Here is a 13,995-nt window from a genome sequence, read left to right as displayed (position 1 = left end):
TAGTGCAAGAATAGCACTATGTCATTTCCAGTGCATCACACTCCATGCAAATCAAGTTATTTAGTTTCCTCCGTCTCCCACAGTTACGGAAGTGCACCACAGCGTCAACCAGCGCCCGGCAGCAGCGCACGTGGATGAGCGAGGACCTGTTCATCACATGCACGCAGCTTCACTATTGATTGTATCACTGCGGAGAGCTTTTTTAACACTAAGAAAATAACTCAGTTGTACACTTAAAAAGACTCTGCTCAGGCTTTGATACGACAAATTCCAACTGGTGTAGAATTTGAAAAACACGGCTACAAGCTAATAAAAGATGCTGTCAAGTTAATTCAAGGCGTGGAAGTAAAGCGTTTTCAATGAGATGGGCAAGATATCTCCCCCTGTGCTGCATCAGATTTGAACACTATCTTTGTGTCATACTTATTCACTGGAATACTCCTTTAAAAAGTACCTGCTCTGTGTGTGCCTCCCTGTTGGTTGTGTTCCCTGTGGTGCTCATTTGGCACACTTTCTGCATTGCTGCACCTCCCTGTGGTGTCTTTCATCGCTGACACGCTAAGATGCTAAATGTTTCCTGATATTTTGGTGTGTTTTTTTCAAACTGTTATGCCTTAACCATGTCTGTTTGGGTTTGTTTGCAGCTTTAATTAAATCCCTCTGAAAACTTTAGAGATCATACATATGCTACCGGAGGTTTTACACTCCCTGGAGAATGGAATCTCTTCTTGTTGGTTAAAGAAGAGTTGAACTACTTCGTTTTCAGGCAGTCTTCTGCTTCAATGATGACGATAATGATGATAATAATGATGATGATGATGATGATGATGATGATGATGATGATGATGATGATGATGATGATGGTGATGGTGATGATGTTGACTGGCGGAACACATCTTCAGGGTGAACATGTGCACTCAGCATACATGGCTAACCGTTTATAAAGACAGCTGCTGATTTCTGAGGTTCACCCTGTAATATGAAGCCTAGAAGACAGCGTGCTCAGGCAGGTGAGAAAGAAAAGTAAAAGAAAGAGAGAAGTAAAAATAGAAGTGATAGATAGATAGATGGATGGATGGATAGAAATACAGATATATAGAAATATATATCTGTGTAAGAAAAACTAAGGGAGGAGGAACGCAGGGAAGAATATAGATGCTACAGAAGGGAGTTGGGCGGGGAGGGGGCGGTCTGCACGCAGTGATTGGAAAATATCGAATACGCGCACGCGCTAATCCCATGATGGGTCTCAGTTACCGGGGGGATGGGAGGGGTCTGTGAAAAAAAAGTAGGACCAGGGCGGGAGCATCTTGCGCTCGCGAGCCTCGTCCCTTGCTCTCGAGCCTTTTGTGTTTGAAACTCTCATATCTCACATATCAATAATTCAAGCGCGCGAGAGAGAGAGCAGACGGAGCTCCCCCCGCGCGCTATGAGTTCTGCTGCCTCGTCACTCGTCCAGGGCCCCTCCGCACAGCGCGCGACTCCTGCTTATTGTGTTTTCAAGTGACAGCAAAGCTGCTGAGAAGTGAGGAGAGAAGAAAATAAGAGGTGAAAACTGGCGACTCCACTGGAGATGCAGGGACAGTAAACTGATTTCAGAAAAAAAGGAGAGGTGCCTAAAAATAAACCGTGTGGTTTCCCCTCCAAGAGACTCCGCGAGGGAGAAACAGTGCGCAGTGGGCAAATTCAATCCTAGAAGACGGAGTGGCATCTAGTTGTAAAACAAGCTTCATTAACGTTCATCTGGGGAACACTGGGAAACTCTTCCTACCTTACTTTTCTCAAGGGGAATAGACCCGCGGCGGACGGTGTGAAGACGAGCGAAGAAGTTCATCGTTCTGGTCCGGTATGTTGGCGTTTTGCCTCCTGGGTGCCGTGTGGCTCGCGATGAGCCCGGCTCGCGCTCAGAACGAGACGGAACCAATCATCCTGGAGGGGAAGTGCCTCGTGGTGTGCGACTCCAACCCGGCCGCGGACCCCACAGGGACCGCGCTCGGGATCTCGGTGCGCTCCGGCAGCGCCAAAGTGGCGTTCTCCGCAGTCCGGAACACCAACCATGAACCCTCCGAGATGAGCAACCGGACCATGGTCATCTACTTCGACCGGGTAGGAGAATACATTTATGTTCTCTAAAATACCAACAAATCAAGGAAGGAAAGTTAGTTTACAACTGTTATCAGTCAGTTTTACGCCATTTTAGTTCAAGGGAATATTACTCTATACCGGATGACAGAATTATCAGCTAACATTTAAAGTTAAAGGTTTTGTGTGAGAATGTGTATATGGCTTGCTTTGTGTGACGGTTGTTAAATAAGTCCGGAAGGAATACACGTTGAGCTACCAATTAATGGCTTAAAGTAGACTTCAATGTCACACATTTCATACAAACACCAGAAACAAAAATAGGATGTTTTTTTCCTATGTATAACCCTATTTTTCCTTTTGATGCACGTTGATACTACTAATACAAATGGTTAGGGTTAAAAGGTGTGTGTACAATTAGCCTCAGGCTGACACAGTTTAGGAGCATGTTGTGCATACATATACAGTTAATAGAATCCAGGGTGGATATGGTGGCTAGATTTATGCGCAGCTGCATCTCGTGCACCTCTGGTAATGGCCTCATGGACATCTACACTCGAGATAACTAACAACGGAGCGGAAATTAATCTGTCTCTGACGGTAACGATTATTTGTATAGGTAGCAGTTGGGAAATAATAGGCTGGTAGACAAGCCCTTTTAATATTTCAACTTTTCAGAGCTGACAATAAGGGATATGGGAACTGACATCTCGCCAAATAATTTAGTAACGGAAGGTCGCGAGGGCTGAGTCCTCCCCGCCTCCCGTTAAAGGTTAATTCTCTCTCAAACTGCCGTTCAATTACACGCCATAGTTCGCCTCCGTCCATAAAACGAGTCATTTGGCTCTAGATACATAATTGAAAATACCATTTAAAAGATTAATTAAGTCCCCTTTCATTTCCCATAAAGTTTGGAAGTTCTCACAGAGGGGGGGAGCCTAGATAAAAGCAGACTATCAGTGGATCTGAATGTGTGGTCCGGGGCCTGAGGGGCCCTTAGAGTCCATTTCAAAAGGCTATCTTAGGAAGTATTACGAGATGAAAAAGTAGGCTAGAAAAATGAAATATGGACTATAGAAAAGGTTTCACTCTCTGATAATTAATTGAATATTTTGATATAATAAACCATGTTTATCTGAGAATATTACTAAACAAAAATTGTGAAGACTTTGCATTTAGTTGTTGAAATGCTCTTTGTTTGTGTATACATTATTTATAATCTTGTGATCACAGAGTGCCTGAGTAGAAATCCTGTAAAAGAAAAGCAGGATAAAGTATTTTTTGTATCAATTAATTAATTAATTCTTTCTTTTTTCTTTTTTTTTCTTTTTTTCTTTCTTTCTTTCTTTCTTTCTTTCTTTCTTTCTTTCTTTTAGGTTCTAGTAAACGTTGGGAAGAATTTTGACGAAGAGAGAAGTAATTTCATCTCACCGCGCAAAGGGATTTACAGTTTTAACTTCCACGTAGTGAAAGTTTACAACCGCCAAACTATACAGGTAGCCTTCTTTTGTGTGTTTTTTGTGTTTCGTATGACTTTTATCTGTGTGCCTTTGTGCCCTTCCACACTTTTTCTCCCTCACAAAAGTTGATTATCCGCCGCACTGGAAGTCGTTTTGTAGTTGAGATGTCTTTCCCGGGAGACAGCGCAGGAGGCGGGCGTTAACATGAAAGCTGGTCCCCCGCCGGCCCGATCATAATTAATCAATACATGCAGAGAGGACAGAGCCGAATCAAGCGCGAGCAGCCGTCAGAAGTGACGGGGTGCGGTGTAGAGCGCGAGGAGGGCCACGCGGCATCAGCAGCTTTACTTTCAGCACCATGGACAGCGACGTTTCCTCCTGTGTCTCAGCAGCAGGCTGCAATAGATTCTTTAGAAATATTAAAACATTAAGTGGAAGTTTCAGTCACATTGGACAGGTTTGATGTAGATATTAAAAATAATGTTTTCTATTACACTACATGATTTATGATTATTTAAAAAAAATTCAAAGCAACTTACGTGCACTTCAGTACAAACATGCATATGGAAGCAATGTGGGGTTAAGTATCTTGCACATTTTAAGACTGGGAGGGTTTTTTGGGCACAACACATTACATATTCATTATTCTTCATCAACTGCCATTATTAGGTATCTCTTGAAATACTTGGCATAGAACAACTGCATGGCTATTGTGTTTTCACATGAGTGTTCTTCATCATTATGCCACATGTCAATATGAGTGCAGAAGGTAGCATTTGTCCAGGTCAGTGCCTGCTGGGTGTGGGATCAAACCGCTGACCCTATGATTGGTAAAAGCCTACCCCCTGTGCCTTAAAAAACGCAAACAAATGTTGGCAGCGATAAGAAAGAAATTCAGGCAGAGGGACACAAAGTTTTAGGAGGTGCGAAAGAACACGGAAACAGCGAAGACTGGGACTTTCACACAATGGATTGTATAGGTTTTTTTACATAGCCTAAGAGGGATATTTCATTTTCTTGTCCAGTATTTTGGCCACCTCCCACATTGTTTAAATAAATCCAAGCTTTTTGTTAACATTTAAATATTAAGTACATTTGAAACATAGCAAACGGACACAGGCATTTGAATTGTCTCCCTCTTACACACAGCACACTCATATGGGTTTTACGTAGAAAATAATAATGTTTTCCTATTTTTTGTTCCTCACACACACTGCCTGCAGTCTCACAACCCTCCTTTCATCCTACTAACTTGTGTTAACTATGCCTTAGATGCAGTCTCCAGATTATTTTCATGTGTCAAGCGATGAAGCACTTGAGCAGTCTAAAGCCCATTTCCAGCGTTTAACATACACGTGATGGCGCTTTACAAACCACACTGCGTTAATTACAATGTACCGCTTGCAAATTAAACTGTTGTGTAATTATGCTGTTGGCTCCCCGGGTCTTTGGCGTTATGTTGTTCTACTTATACTTTATTATTGGAGTCTTGAATTAATTAGCATGGCAGCAGCAGTAACAACAATAACAACAACGAGGAGGGCGGGCGGGCGGTATGTGAGGGGTAAATGCTACGTGAAGCTCGGGCGCGCACTCCCAGTCATTTGTGTGTGACTGAGCGTAAATAGACCGTGGATGGCAAATACTGACTCATGGCACTATTGTAATTAACTCTGTCATATCAGGCAGAACACGATGCCTGTCACATTAACATTAGGAGTGTTATTTGTGCTAAGTTATGATGTTCTCAATATGAAACTGAGATATAAGAAGGAAAACAGTGAAAGAGTGACTTGAGATAAGAAGAGAAGATTTCCTGACTGATGCTCAACTCTAGACTGGAGTTCCACACTCAAGTTGAAATAACGAAATTATTTTAAATATAGTAATATCATTTCAAAACGTATTTAGAAGCTGTGTTCTGACACGTTTCTGACACGAAAACAGGTGTAGGTTGTCCTCTCTCCTCCAAGCCTGCCGCTCAACCTCTTTCACTCATCCTCCCATCCATCCATCCAGCGCATCTGCTGTGTTGAAAACTCCCACTGTTTGATTGCCTTAGAGGCAGCTACTGTGGTGCATGCAGGAGAAGAGAGGCAGCGGGGAGAGGAGGGCGAAAGGGATGGAGAGGAAAGGCTGAGGACATTTAAAACAGTGACAAAGGAGGAGGAAAATATGGATTGAAGGACAGGGTAGATGGTGAAAAAAGAAAGTGAATAGGAAACAAAGAAAAAAAGGAAAGGAAATGAAGGAACACAAATTGTGGGAGGAAAAAGAAAGAGAGACGTCAGAAAATAACAAAGGATGGACAGGAAGGAAAAAGAAGGAGAAGGTTCAGGCAGGGCGAAGAGAGAAAAAAGCAGACATCATGAGTAAGTATTGATCAGTGGCTGCTGGGTAGATGTACAGAGAGAAGGAAAAACAGTTTGTTCCATCGCTCATCAGCCCTTTCCTGTGCAGAGATCTATCTATCTGTGAGGGTGAGAGAAGTGATGTGGGTGTCAAAAAGCAGCTGGATCTCTTTGTTTTTCGCCTAGCAATTAAACAGAAAAATTTCAAATTGAAGCCAATATATCCTCTGTTCCAAAAAGAACTACCCATACCTAGTATCTCCTCTAATGAAAAAAAACGTTGTATTTGAAACATACTTACAATATACATATCGAACACTTCTCTTTTTTTCCTTCGGTGTCATCTGTTATGCACGAATCAAACTGAAACAAATGAGTCCTACATCCCTTACTGAACATTGTATACCTACAGCGTGGAACAAAGAGTTCACGGATCAGAAAGGCAAACCGACGAGGCGCCGGGAGGAAACAATCAGAAGAGCTAGGACGTTAGCTTTTCTTTGAGCGGTCCGCAGCAGGTGGGCATCACAGTCCTGCTTAACTTCATGATAGAGCTAACTGAGAGCTTTGCATTGATTTACATTATGATGGGTTCAAGCTCTATTCAATACACATTTGTATTGAGCAAAGGTTAATTGGAATATCTTGATACAATTATAAATTTCACTTAAATCAATACACTTATTATTGGTAGGGTAATATATTAGGGGCTTCATTAACCCTTAGATGCACAAGTGGGTCTTTTTTGGTTTTCTTGGAGTATCTTTGTAATTACATTTTTTTTTATCATATCATATTCCAGCTATTCCTCAAAAAACATGTCATGTCATGCCATTCAAATTTTTTATTTACATTTTAAGAAATTGTAGTCTTTGTATGACTACCCCATGCTTCCATAAGTGGGTCAAAAATGACCCGCATGCATTTTCTATGGGAAAACGTTTTTTTCAACATGTAATTATTTTTTTCTAAAAGTATAAATAGTGAAAAATTAAATATAAAATATGTCTAATGTGAACCAAAATATAATACTAAATATTATATACAATATATATATATATACAAGTGATTTTTCTTAACCAAAATGACAAAATTGGCATAAAAACACATATTATTCTTATACGGGTCCTTTTTGACCCACTTATGGAAGAGTGTAGGGTCCAGGATTCAGGAACATTGGTGTAATTAGTGTGAGATTAGGGGCTTCATTAAAAAAAAGTTGTCCCACTTATTGTTACTAATCAGTCAGTCACTTGTATTTATTTCAAATCGCCGTGGAGTCAATTTTCAGGATAAAAACCTTCCTTAGCCTGGAGATTTAAAGGAAAGACATATAGCAGAGTATATTGGAGTTCAGTGAGGTTTTGTCGTACGAATAAGTTACATTCTAAGCAGTAAAATGCCGTAGAACACCTTAGCATTCAGAAATGGCATTCACAAGCCTCGTGTCACAGCAGCTCTGTAGGGGTGAACACTTCACAAGGAGCACATCTAATGCCTGTGCTGTGTGTGTATTAAGCCTTCCTGCTACTCTCATTTTCCCATTGAGGGATGGAAACCTGGAGGCACTGCTTCAAGCTGTTTATGAGCACGCTGCTCCGATTTGACCTTTACACGTTGCTCTTTGGGTTATAAGAACTTATTTTATAATTTGACCCAGAGCTGCTGCTTCTGTCTGCAACAAAGCAGAATCCTTTCAACTCTTTCAGAACCAGCCCATGTATTGCTTTGGTTTCCGAAACACACATTGTATTATTATTTAACGAGGGTAGATGGGGGCGTCCTGTGTTGTAGTAAGATATTTGACACCACATGCTCTGTTTTGAAATGCCATGCAGTCAAAACAGAGCAACACAAGCAGTCCCTGTCAATTGTACTGCACTAAGGCAAGATCATTGTTAGTAATTGCAAAATGGTATAATATCATTTCAATTTACTTAAGTAATTCCATTCTTAAACTAAATAGATTTTGTGATAACTGTCATAACGTATTGGTTTAACTCATTATTATGCAGTTAATTTAACAAAATATATTTTGTGTTTTGTATTGGTAAGGGTTTTAAAATCCAATTATATTAATAATATTATTATGAGCGTGTCCTTAACCGGTATTAGCTGATTACAACGTTTTTTTAAAAGACAATTTTGTTACATTTTACATTGTTACATGTTGGTTTTATATGATCGATAAGGAATATGATGTGTGACTGTTTTCTATGAGGAAGTCTGTGAATAAAATAGTTATAGCGCTGCAATAACGCTACATGAACACCACTTCATTAAAGTGTTCCGTTTTAAAAACACATTCACTCTTTAAAACCGCTGGGATCAAACTTTGAAAAAGCCACATCCCTTCTGGATATCTTTAAATATCATCAAACTGTTTATTTAATATAGTCTGATTCGTTATGCAGCTTCACACTACAGCCAACATCATGCTAAACAGTCAAATCTAGGCATTAAAAAGAATCGGTGATGAGCCAAATACAACAGATTAATGTAGAAAATGGGCATTTTTTCGTCTTAAAGCACCTAAAAAAATCACTCATACGGTCAGTGTTACAACACTGGCATCATACTACAGCCTTTGAGTTAGGGAAGTGAGTGTCCAGCAGTGTGGTGGTGTGTTGCACATTTTTAAGTGGGAAGAGAATCAACAGCATGATTTTTTCTATGAAGATGAAAACATAGATATACACTAGTCCTCTACCACTGGCTCAGACCATGTTCATCCCATACAGAGGGGATGCAGGGGAAAGAGACACCAGTCCAAGCCACATAAATAAACTCCTTATCTATTCCTATGTTCTCCTGCCTTTGAAATGGCGGAAGAGGCAAGGTGAAGAGACTAGATAATGAAGTTGGTTTGCAGCTGGCCAGAGAAACCGTATATCCTGCGAGTTGATAGGCCTCACACACAAGCTCCTTTCAAGGGTGTGTATTGACAATTCTGCTTTTTGTAGAGTCATTTTTAAACATGTTGCTGAATTGGATTCTGTGGATGGCAATGATGGCCTTTTTAATGTCTTAACAACTAGTGGATGGATTTAATTTTGTCCAGACTTGCATGGTCGCCTGATGATGACCATCTGACTTTGATCACGCCTTCTGCTTTGGGTTATTAAAGCTTTACCAAATTATTAAAACAATTTGTTAGGTCTCACTACCTGCTCATATCAATATTTAATTTTAGGATAAAATTCAACCGGGGTGTTCTGTTTAGGCGATGCAGTGAGTTATGATAAGTAAGAATACTAGAGGTGTGAGTAAGGAATACATTACCGCTAATTTATGCAATGTAAAATACCATAGGATTAACCTATTACTAATGGCAGAACTACACTAGAAGAAACATCCAGAATGCTCCAGCATGACTGGTTTTCATCCTCCGACACTAACACATTCCTCCAATCGCTTCATTGGCTACCTGTGGCGGCCATCATTCGCTTCAAAACACTGGTACTGGCCTACTGTGCCGTTACTGGATCCCGTCGTTCCTATATCCAGGACATGGTCAAACCACACACTCAAGCATGCTGAAGTTTGACCAAGATACCCCTCTACAAAAACTTGTTTGCTAGTTTGGCTTTACAAGGGTGAAACAAGCTCTCTGTGGATATTATGAATGCTGAGAGTCCACACATACTCCGTCAAAGTTTGATATACACTTGTTTCCCTGACATAGAGCCATGTCTCTGGGATTTTGCTTTATAGAACATTTATGATTATGAGGTTGTTTTCACGTTGCATGGCTTCGTATCACCACCGCTAAGCTTAAAACTAAAAGGTGGACTTCAGTTCGGCGTGATTGCCTTTAGCAGCCTCGTTTAGCCACTTGTTAGCAGCCACCATTTTTAGGACACACAGAATCTCAAAAGTCTATTTTAACCCAACTTTATTTCAGGCATTTAAGAAAAAACCCATTCAGAAAAAACATTGACTTCAAGAAAATTAAGATTGTTTTTTACTTCATACTAGTTATTTTCTCTAATGTGACATTTTTATGGATTTAATTGGTGTCAGATATGGTGGTGACCATACTGGTGACATGTCCATTAAAATCACCCATTATCAAAAGGATCTCATTGGACAAATGTGTGCTATTACAAAGTCAAGTTCAATAAGTCAGGGAGGAAGGAAAATACATGTTTCTCCTCGTGGGTGTTTGTGTAAATGGAATTTATAGATACCCCCTAACACACACACACACACACACACACACACACACACACACACACACACACACACACACACACACACTCTCTCTCTCTCTCTCTCTCGCACACACCCACACACACACACACACACACACACACACACACACACACACACACACACACACACACACACAGCCCATTATGGAAAGTTGCTCTGGTTAATTCTCAAGTGAAAGTTGTTGAATTCATTCTCTTTTAAATGAACAAGACCAAACAAAACATATTCATTACTGTAGACATAGTGAAAGCATTTACATTTTCTTTTGGCTTGAAGCGATGTTTAACTCAATAACTCTTTCCTGAATCAATAATTACACACAATCTTGTTGAAAGTTATACTCTTAATTGTGCTTGTAAATGTTAGAGGGACGCTATTTTGAGTCAGCTTTTATAATGAAAGTAAAACCATGGTGCTGACATCATGTATTCAGAAAGCTTTTAAAGAGGCACATGTCCTGCTTGATGTACTGAGAAGTCCTTCAGATAGTCACCCAAATCAAAGTCTATATTTTTGTGTAGCTTACAGCTTCAAAGTCTGTGAGCCTGGCTGCTGCATCACTACCAGTCTACAGCTGTGTTGCTGTGTCAGAGCAAGACTCAAAGTCTGCCGTTTCTTTGGTGATGTCTCAACCAGCAATATCCAGAGGAAAAAAACATTTAAAATCCAATTTTGTAGAAGCCTTCATATTGTATATTCAGTATGTATTGGCCCTCATTTATAAAAAGAAAAATGGTCTTAAAGTAGTTTTAGTATGTTCGCCACATCCTTTCTCACAGTAAAACAAATGTGCTGATTTGGGGATCAGGGCTTTAATCGTTCAGCCTTCCCAAGTATCGTAAAAACGGTCAAAGTATTATGCGTTCAAACTATGGCAGATTTTCTTAATGACAGTTCAACCTTGTCCAGTTTATCCAGAATTGCTAAACCTTGAACAGTGAATGCATACGTCATCGTCATCATCATGTGTGTGTGTACAAACCGTTTCCAGATTGAGACTTGCAAGGCTTGCTGTGCCAATGCTACAGAGAGCAGTTTAGGATCAACTGCTGTGCTGGAGCCCAACGTTTTGTCGGAGCATAATGGTAAGACTGACCCTTGTCAGAGGGGCCAGTTTTTAAAGTTAGAAAAAACAGATAATATTAAGTTGGACGTTGAGAAGCACAATCTTTCTTATTTGTCTATACGTGCTCCATCAGCATCAAATCATTGGTTCTTGGTTATTGGTGTGTTCGATAACAAATCGTATGAGGGGCCATCTGCTCTCAGTGAAGTCCTCATCTGACCTTTCTTAATGAATTGTCTTCTCTTGATGTGTTTTGACATTTAGCTGTTGTTTAGAATTTCCCTAAAGAAGAAATATGACGTTTGAAGGATTTGCCCACTGGCTTCCTTAACTTAATGATGTTGTTCCCTGAGGCTAAATTGATGAAGACTGGTAAAGATTTGCTGTCATTCGTAAGATCTGTCTTTTGGCCCTGGTATCAAATGGAAATACTTTAGAAAACTTCTGACCTTTGCTATGGTTGCACCCATCACTTTGCAACATGTCTTTTGGATTTGATCCATCTATTGTTTGGATTTCACAGCACTCACACCTTTGCTTTTCTTTCTGTGAAGATCCGAAAGCCTTCCATGATAAAGGCCATACACCTACCAATGTATCTGACTAGGTAGTACTGATAAACAGCAGATCAGTTATAGCTTTATTTGGTACTGGCATGTTTCAAATGAACAAGTGGGCTGCATTACCATGGTGTTACATGCTTCTTACCACTGTGCCTGATTTGGCCAATTACAATGAAAAGTTAGTAATTTATTTTATGACTAATGTCCTTTGTCCAGCAGTGCACATCCATCACTGCAGCACTGATAAAGGATAGAGATTCTAGAAGAAACAATGACTGTCTTTTGTTTGTGGTATCTACAATGGGACTGTAAGATATAGTGCTTGAGGTGAAACTGTTATAATGCCAGTGCCATATACAGCAATTATATGGATTGATATTGGCCGGGGGAACAATGCTTTTCCCTCAATAGAACTAAATAAATAGCAGATCAGTAAGTAATCCCTTACATAAACACTTACTAATGCTGTTATGTAATTGTTTCGTGCCAAAGGTACCTTTTTTTTCTTCCAACTGACAGACATAACATGTTAACTCGATCTTCAATTTGTGGACTAATAGCATTCAAAATGGCGTATTATACATGTTTACAAAACACATCTATGGCCCACTGAGAGTAATAGGCTTGTAATTGCATTTCTAGATTTGTATTTAGCTAGAAACCACCTACTGTTGGTTTCCACAAAATGTGCTCAAAAGGTACATCAACAAAGTACAGACATTAGAAAATGTAAAAGCTTGTTGAAGCCACCGAATAGACGGAGTTGACCTAAATAAAGTCCCCGGCCAGATTCTAATTATGAGAACAATTCAAACACAGTATGTTATAGAGCATTCTGCAAATTGAAAGTATAAGGAGCAGGCAGATAGTTCCAAATGCTAATAGGATTATATTTAGCCTCGTCATATATTTCCACAACATTATTACAAATGTTGCATAACAGTCTATTGTAAATCAGTATTTGCCCGAAGTACCTTCACTCAAGCAGCATAGTCTTAGCAGCAACCCTGGACTGGAAAGTTGTACTTCCACATGTATATTTTCCACATCTACGTGTATATATATATATTTTTTCACATTTAACCCTGGGGTTCTTGTCCTGTTATTTCCTGCTTTTAAATATTAAGTAAACATCCCGTTAATACTAGCCCCCCCCAATTTTCAAGTTTTAATAAATACGTACATTTTGAACACTAAGAGCAATAGACCACTTTCCTAAAAATAGTCAGTTGTAATGTGCATGTCTTTCTATCACATTACCTTTAAAAGACCATAGAGCTAACCTGCTAACAAAGTAAAACATAAAGCAAGTGCAACGACACAAAACACAGCAAGCCAGCAAATGTAACTTATGAGTTTACTGTATATGCCTATATCTCTGTATGGATGAATGCTATATCAATAACATCTCTCTCATTCCCCCTGTGATGCGACCCTGGAGTAACTTTGCTAAAACTTCAAAATGACTTCTAATACTGGAAACTTGGCCATTTCAAAGAGAGAGGCTGTCACAGGCCCCAGACATAGGCATCGTTATGCATGTATCCATCACCACATCTATCTGTATCAGTCTGTAAAGATGGTGGAGAGAAAAGCAAAGAGAGGTGACAAGAAGGAGAGTAGTGAAAGCAAAGGAAAATATGGAGGAATTAAAGAAGAAGGAAAAAGGACGTGGAGAAAGAGAGACAGACAAAACAGTATCATTGTCATGTCAAGACTGTGGACTGGACAGGAATTGATGATGCAATAACAGGATGTCATCATGTCGTCGGCATTAAGTGGTGCACTGAGACGTCAGAAAACTTCTATTTACATATCAAGAGGCAGATTTTCATTTTATCTTTGATTTCCTCCAACCTTCTCTGTTCATTTCACTCCTATTTCTATCTCTTCTTTTGCCTTTTTTGCTTCCTCCCCATTACCTCCCTCTCCCACACACACCCCGTTACTCAACCAGTTAATTGGTGCTTATGCATTAATGAATCTGTTCGATGGTGTCCTGACACCATGCACAGCCCTATTATCATGCTTTTATATTTATGGTTGGTCATTGTAAGGGTTCAGTTGACAGTGTGCGTGTGTGTGAGAGAGTTTTCATTGGTGTGTGCTTCACACAGGCAGAAGCAACATTTGATCTTTATTCATAGAGGTGTGTGTGTGTGTGTGTGTGTGTGTGTGCGTGCGTGCGTGCGTGCGTGCGTGCGTGCGTTTGTGTGTGTGTGTGTTGGAGGAAGAGAAGGATGGGGGAAAAGGAAAGA

General features: G+C 40.0%; 1 protein-coding gene across 1 annotated transcript in view; it reads left to right on the top strand.

Moving 5' to 3' along the window:
* The first annotated feature begins 1,308 nt into the window (after nt 1–1,308).
* LOC104949597 (cerebellin-1) overlaps nt 1,309–13,995 on the top strand; it is a 21,428-nt gene continuing 8,741 nt past the window's right edge. Inside the window, exons 1-2 of the mRNA XM_010776016.1 lie at nt 1,309–2,106; nt 3,459–3,578. Of these exons, the coding sequence (XP_010774318.1) occupies nt 1,849–2,106; nt 3,459–3,578 (378 nt within the window). The 5' untranslated portion in view covers nt 1,309–1,848. The remainder of the gene's footprint in view (nt 2,107–3,458; nt 3,579–13,995) is intronic.

Source organism: Notothenia coriiceps, unplaced genomic scaffold (genome assembly GCF_000735185.1).
Source record: "Notothenia coriiceps isolate Sejong01 unplaced genomic scaffold, NC01 NC01_scaffold00000230, whole genome shotgun sequence".
Taxonomy (NCBI): Eukaryota; Metazoa; Chordata; class Actinopteri; order Perciformes; family Nototheniidae; genus Notothenia; species Notothenia coriiceps.
The sequence above is the reverse complement of the archived record's forward strand: the minus strand, read 5'-3'. Positions and strand labels throughout refer to the sequence as shown.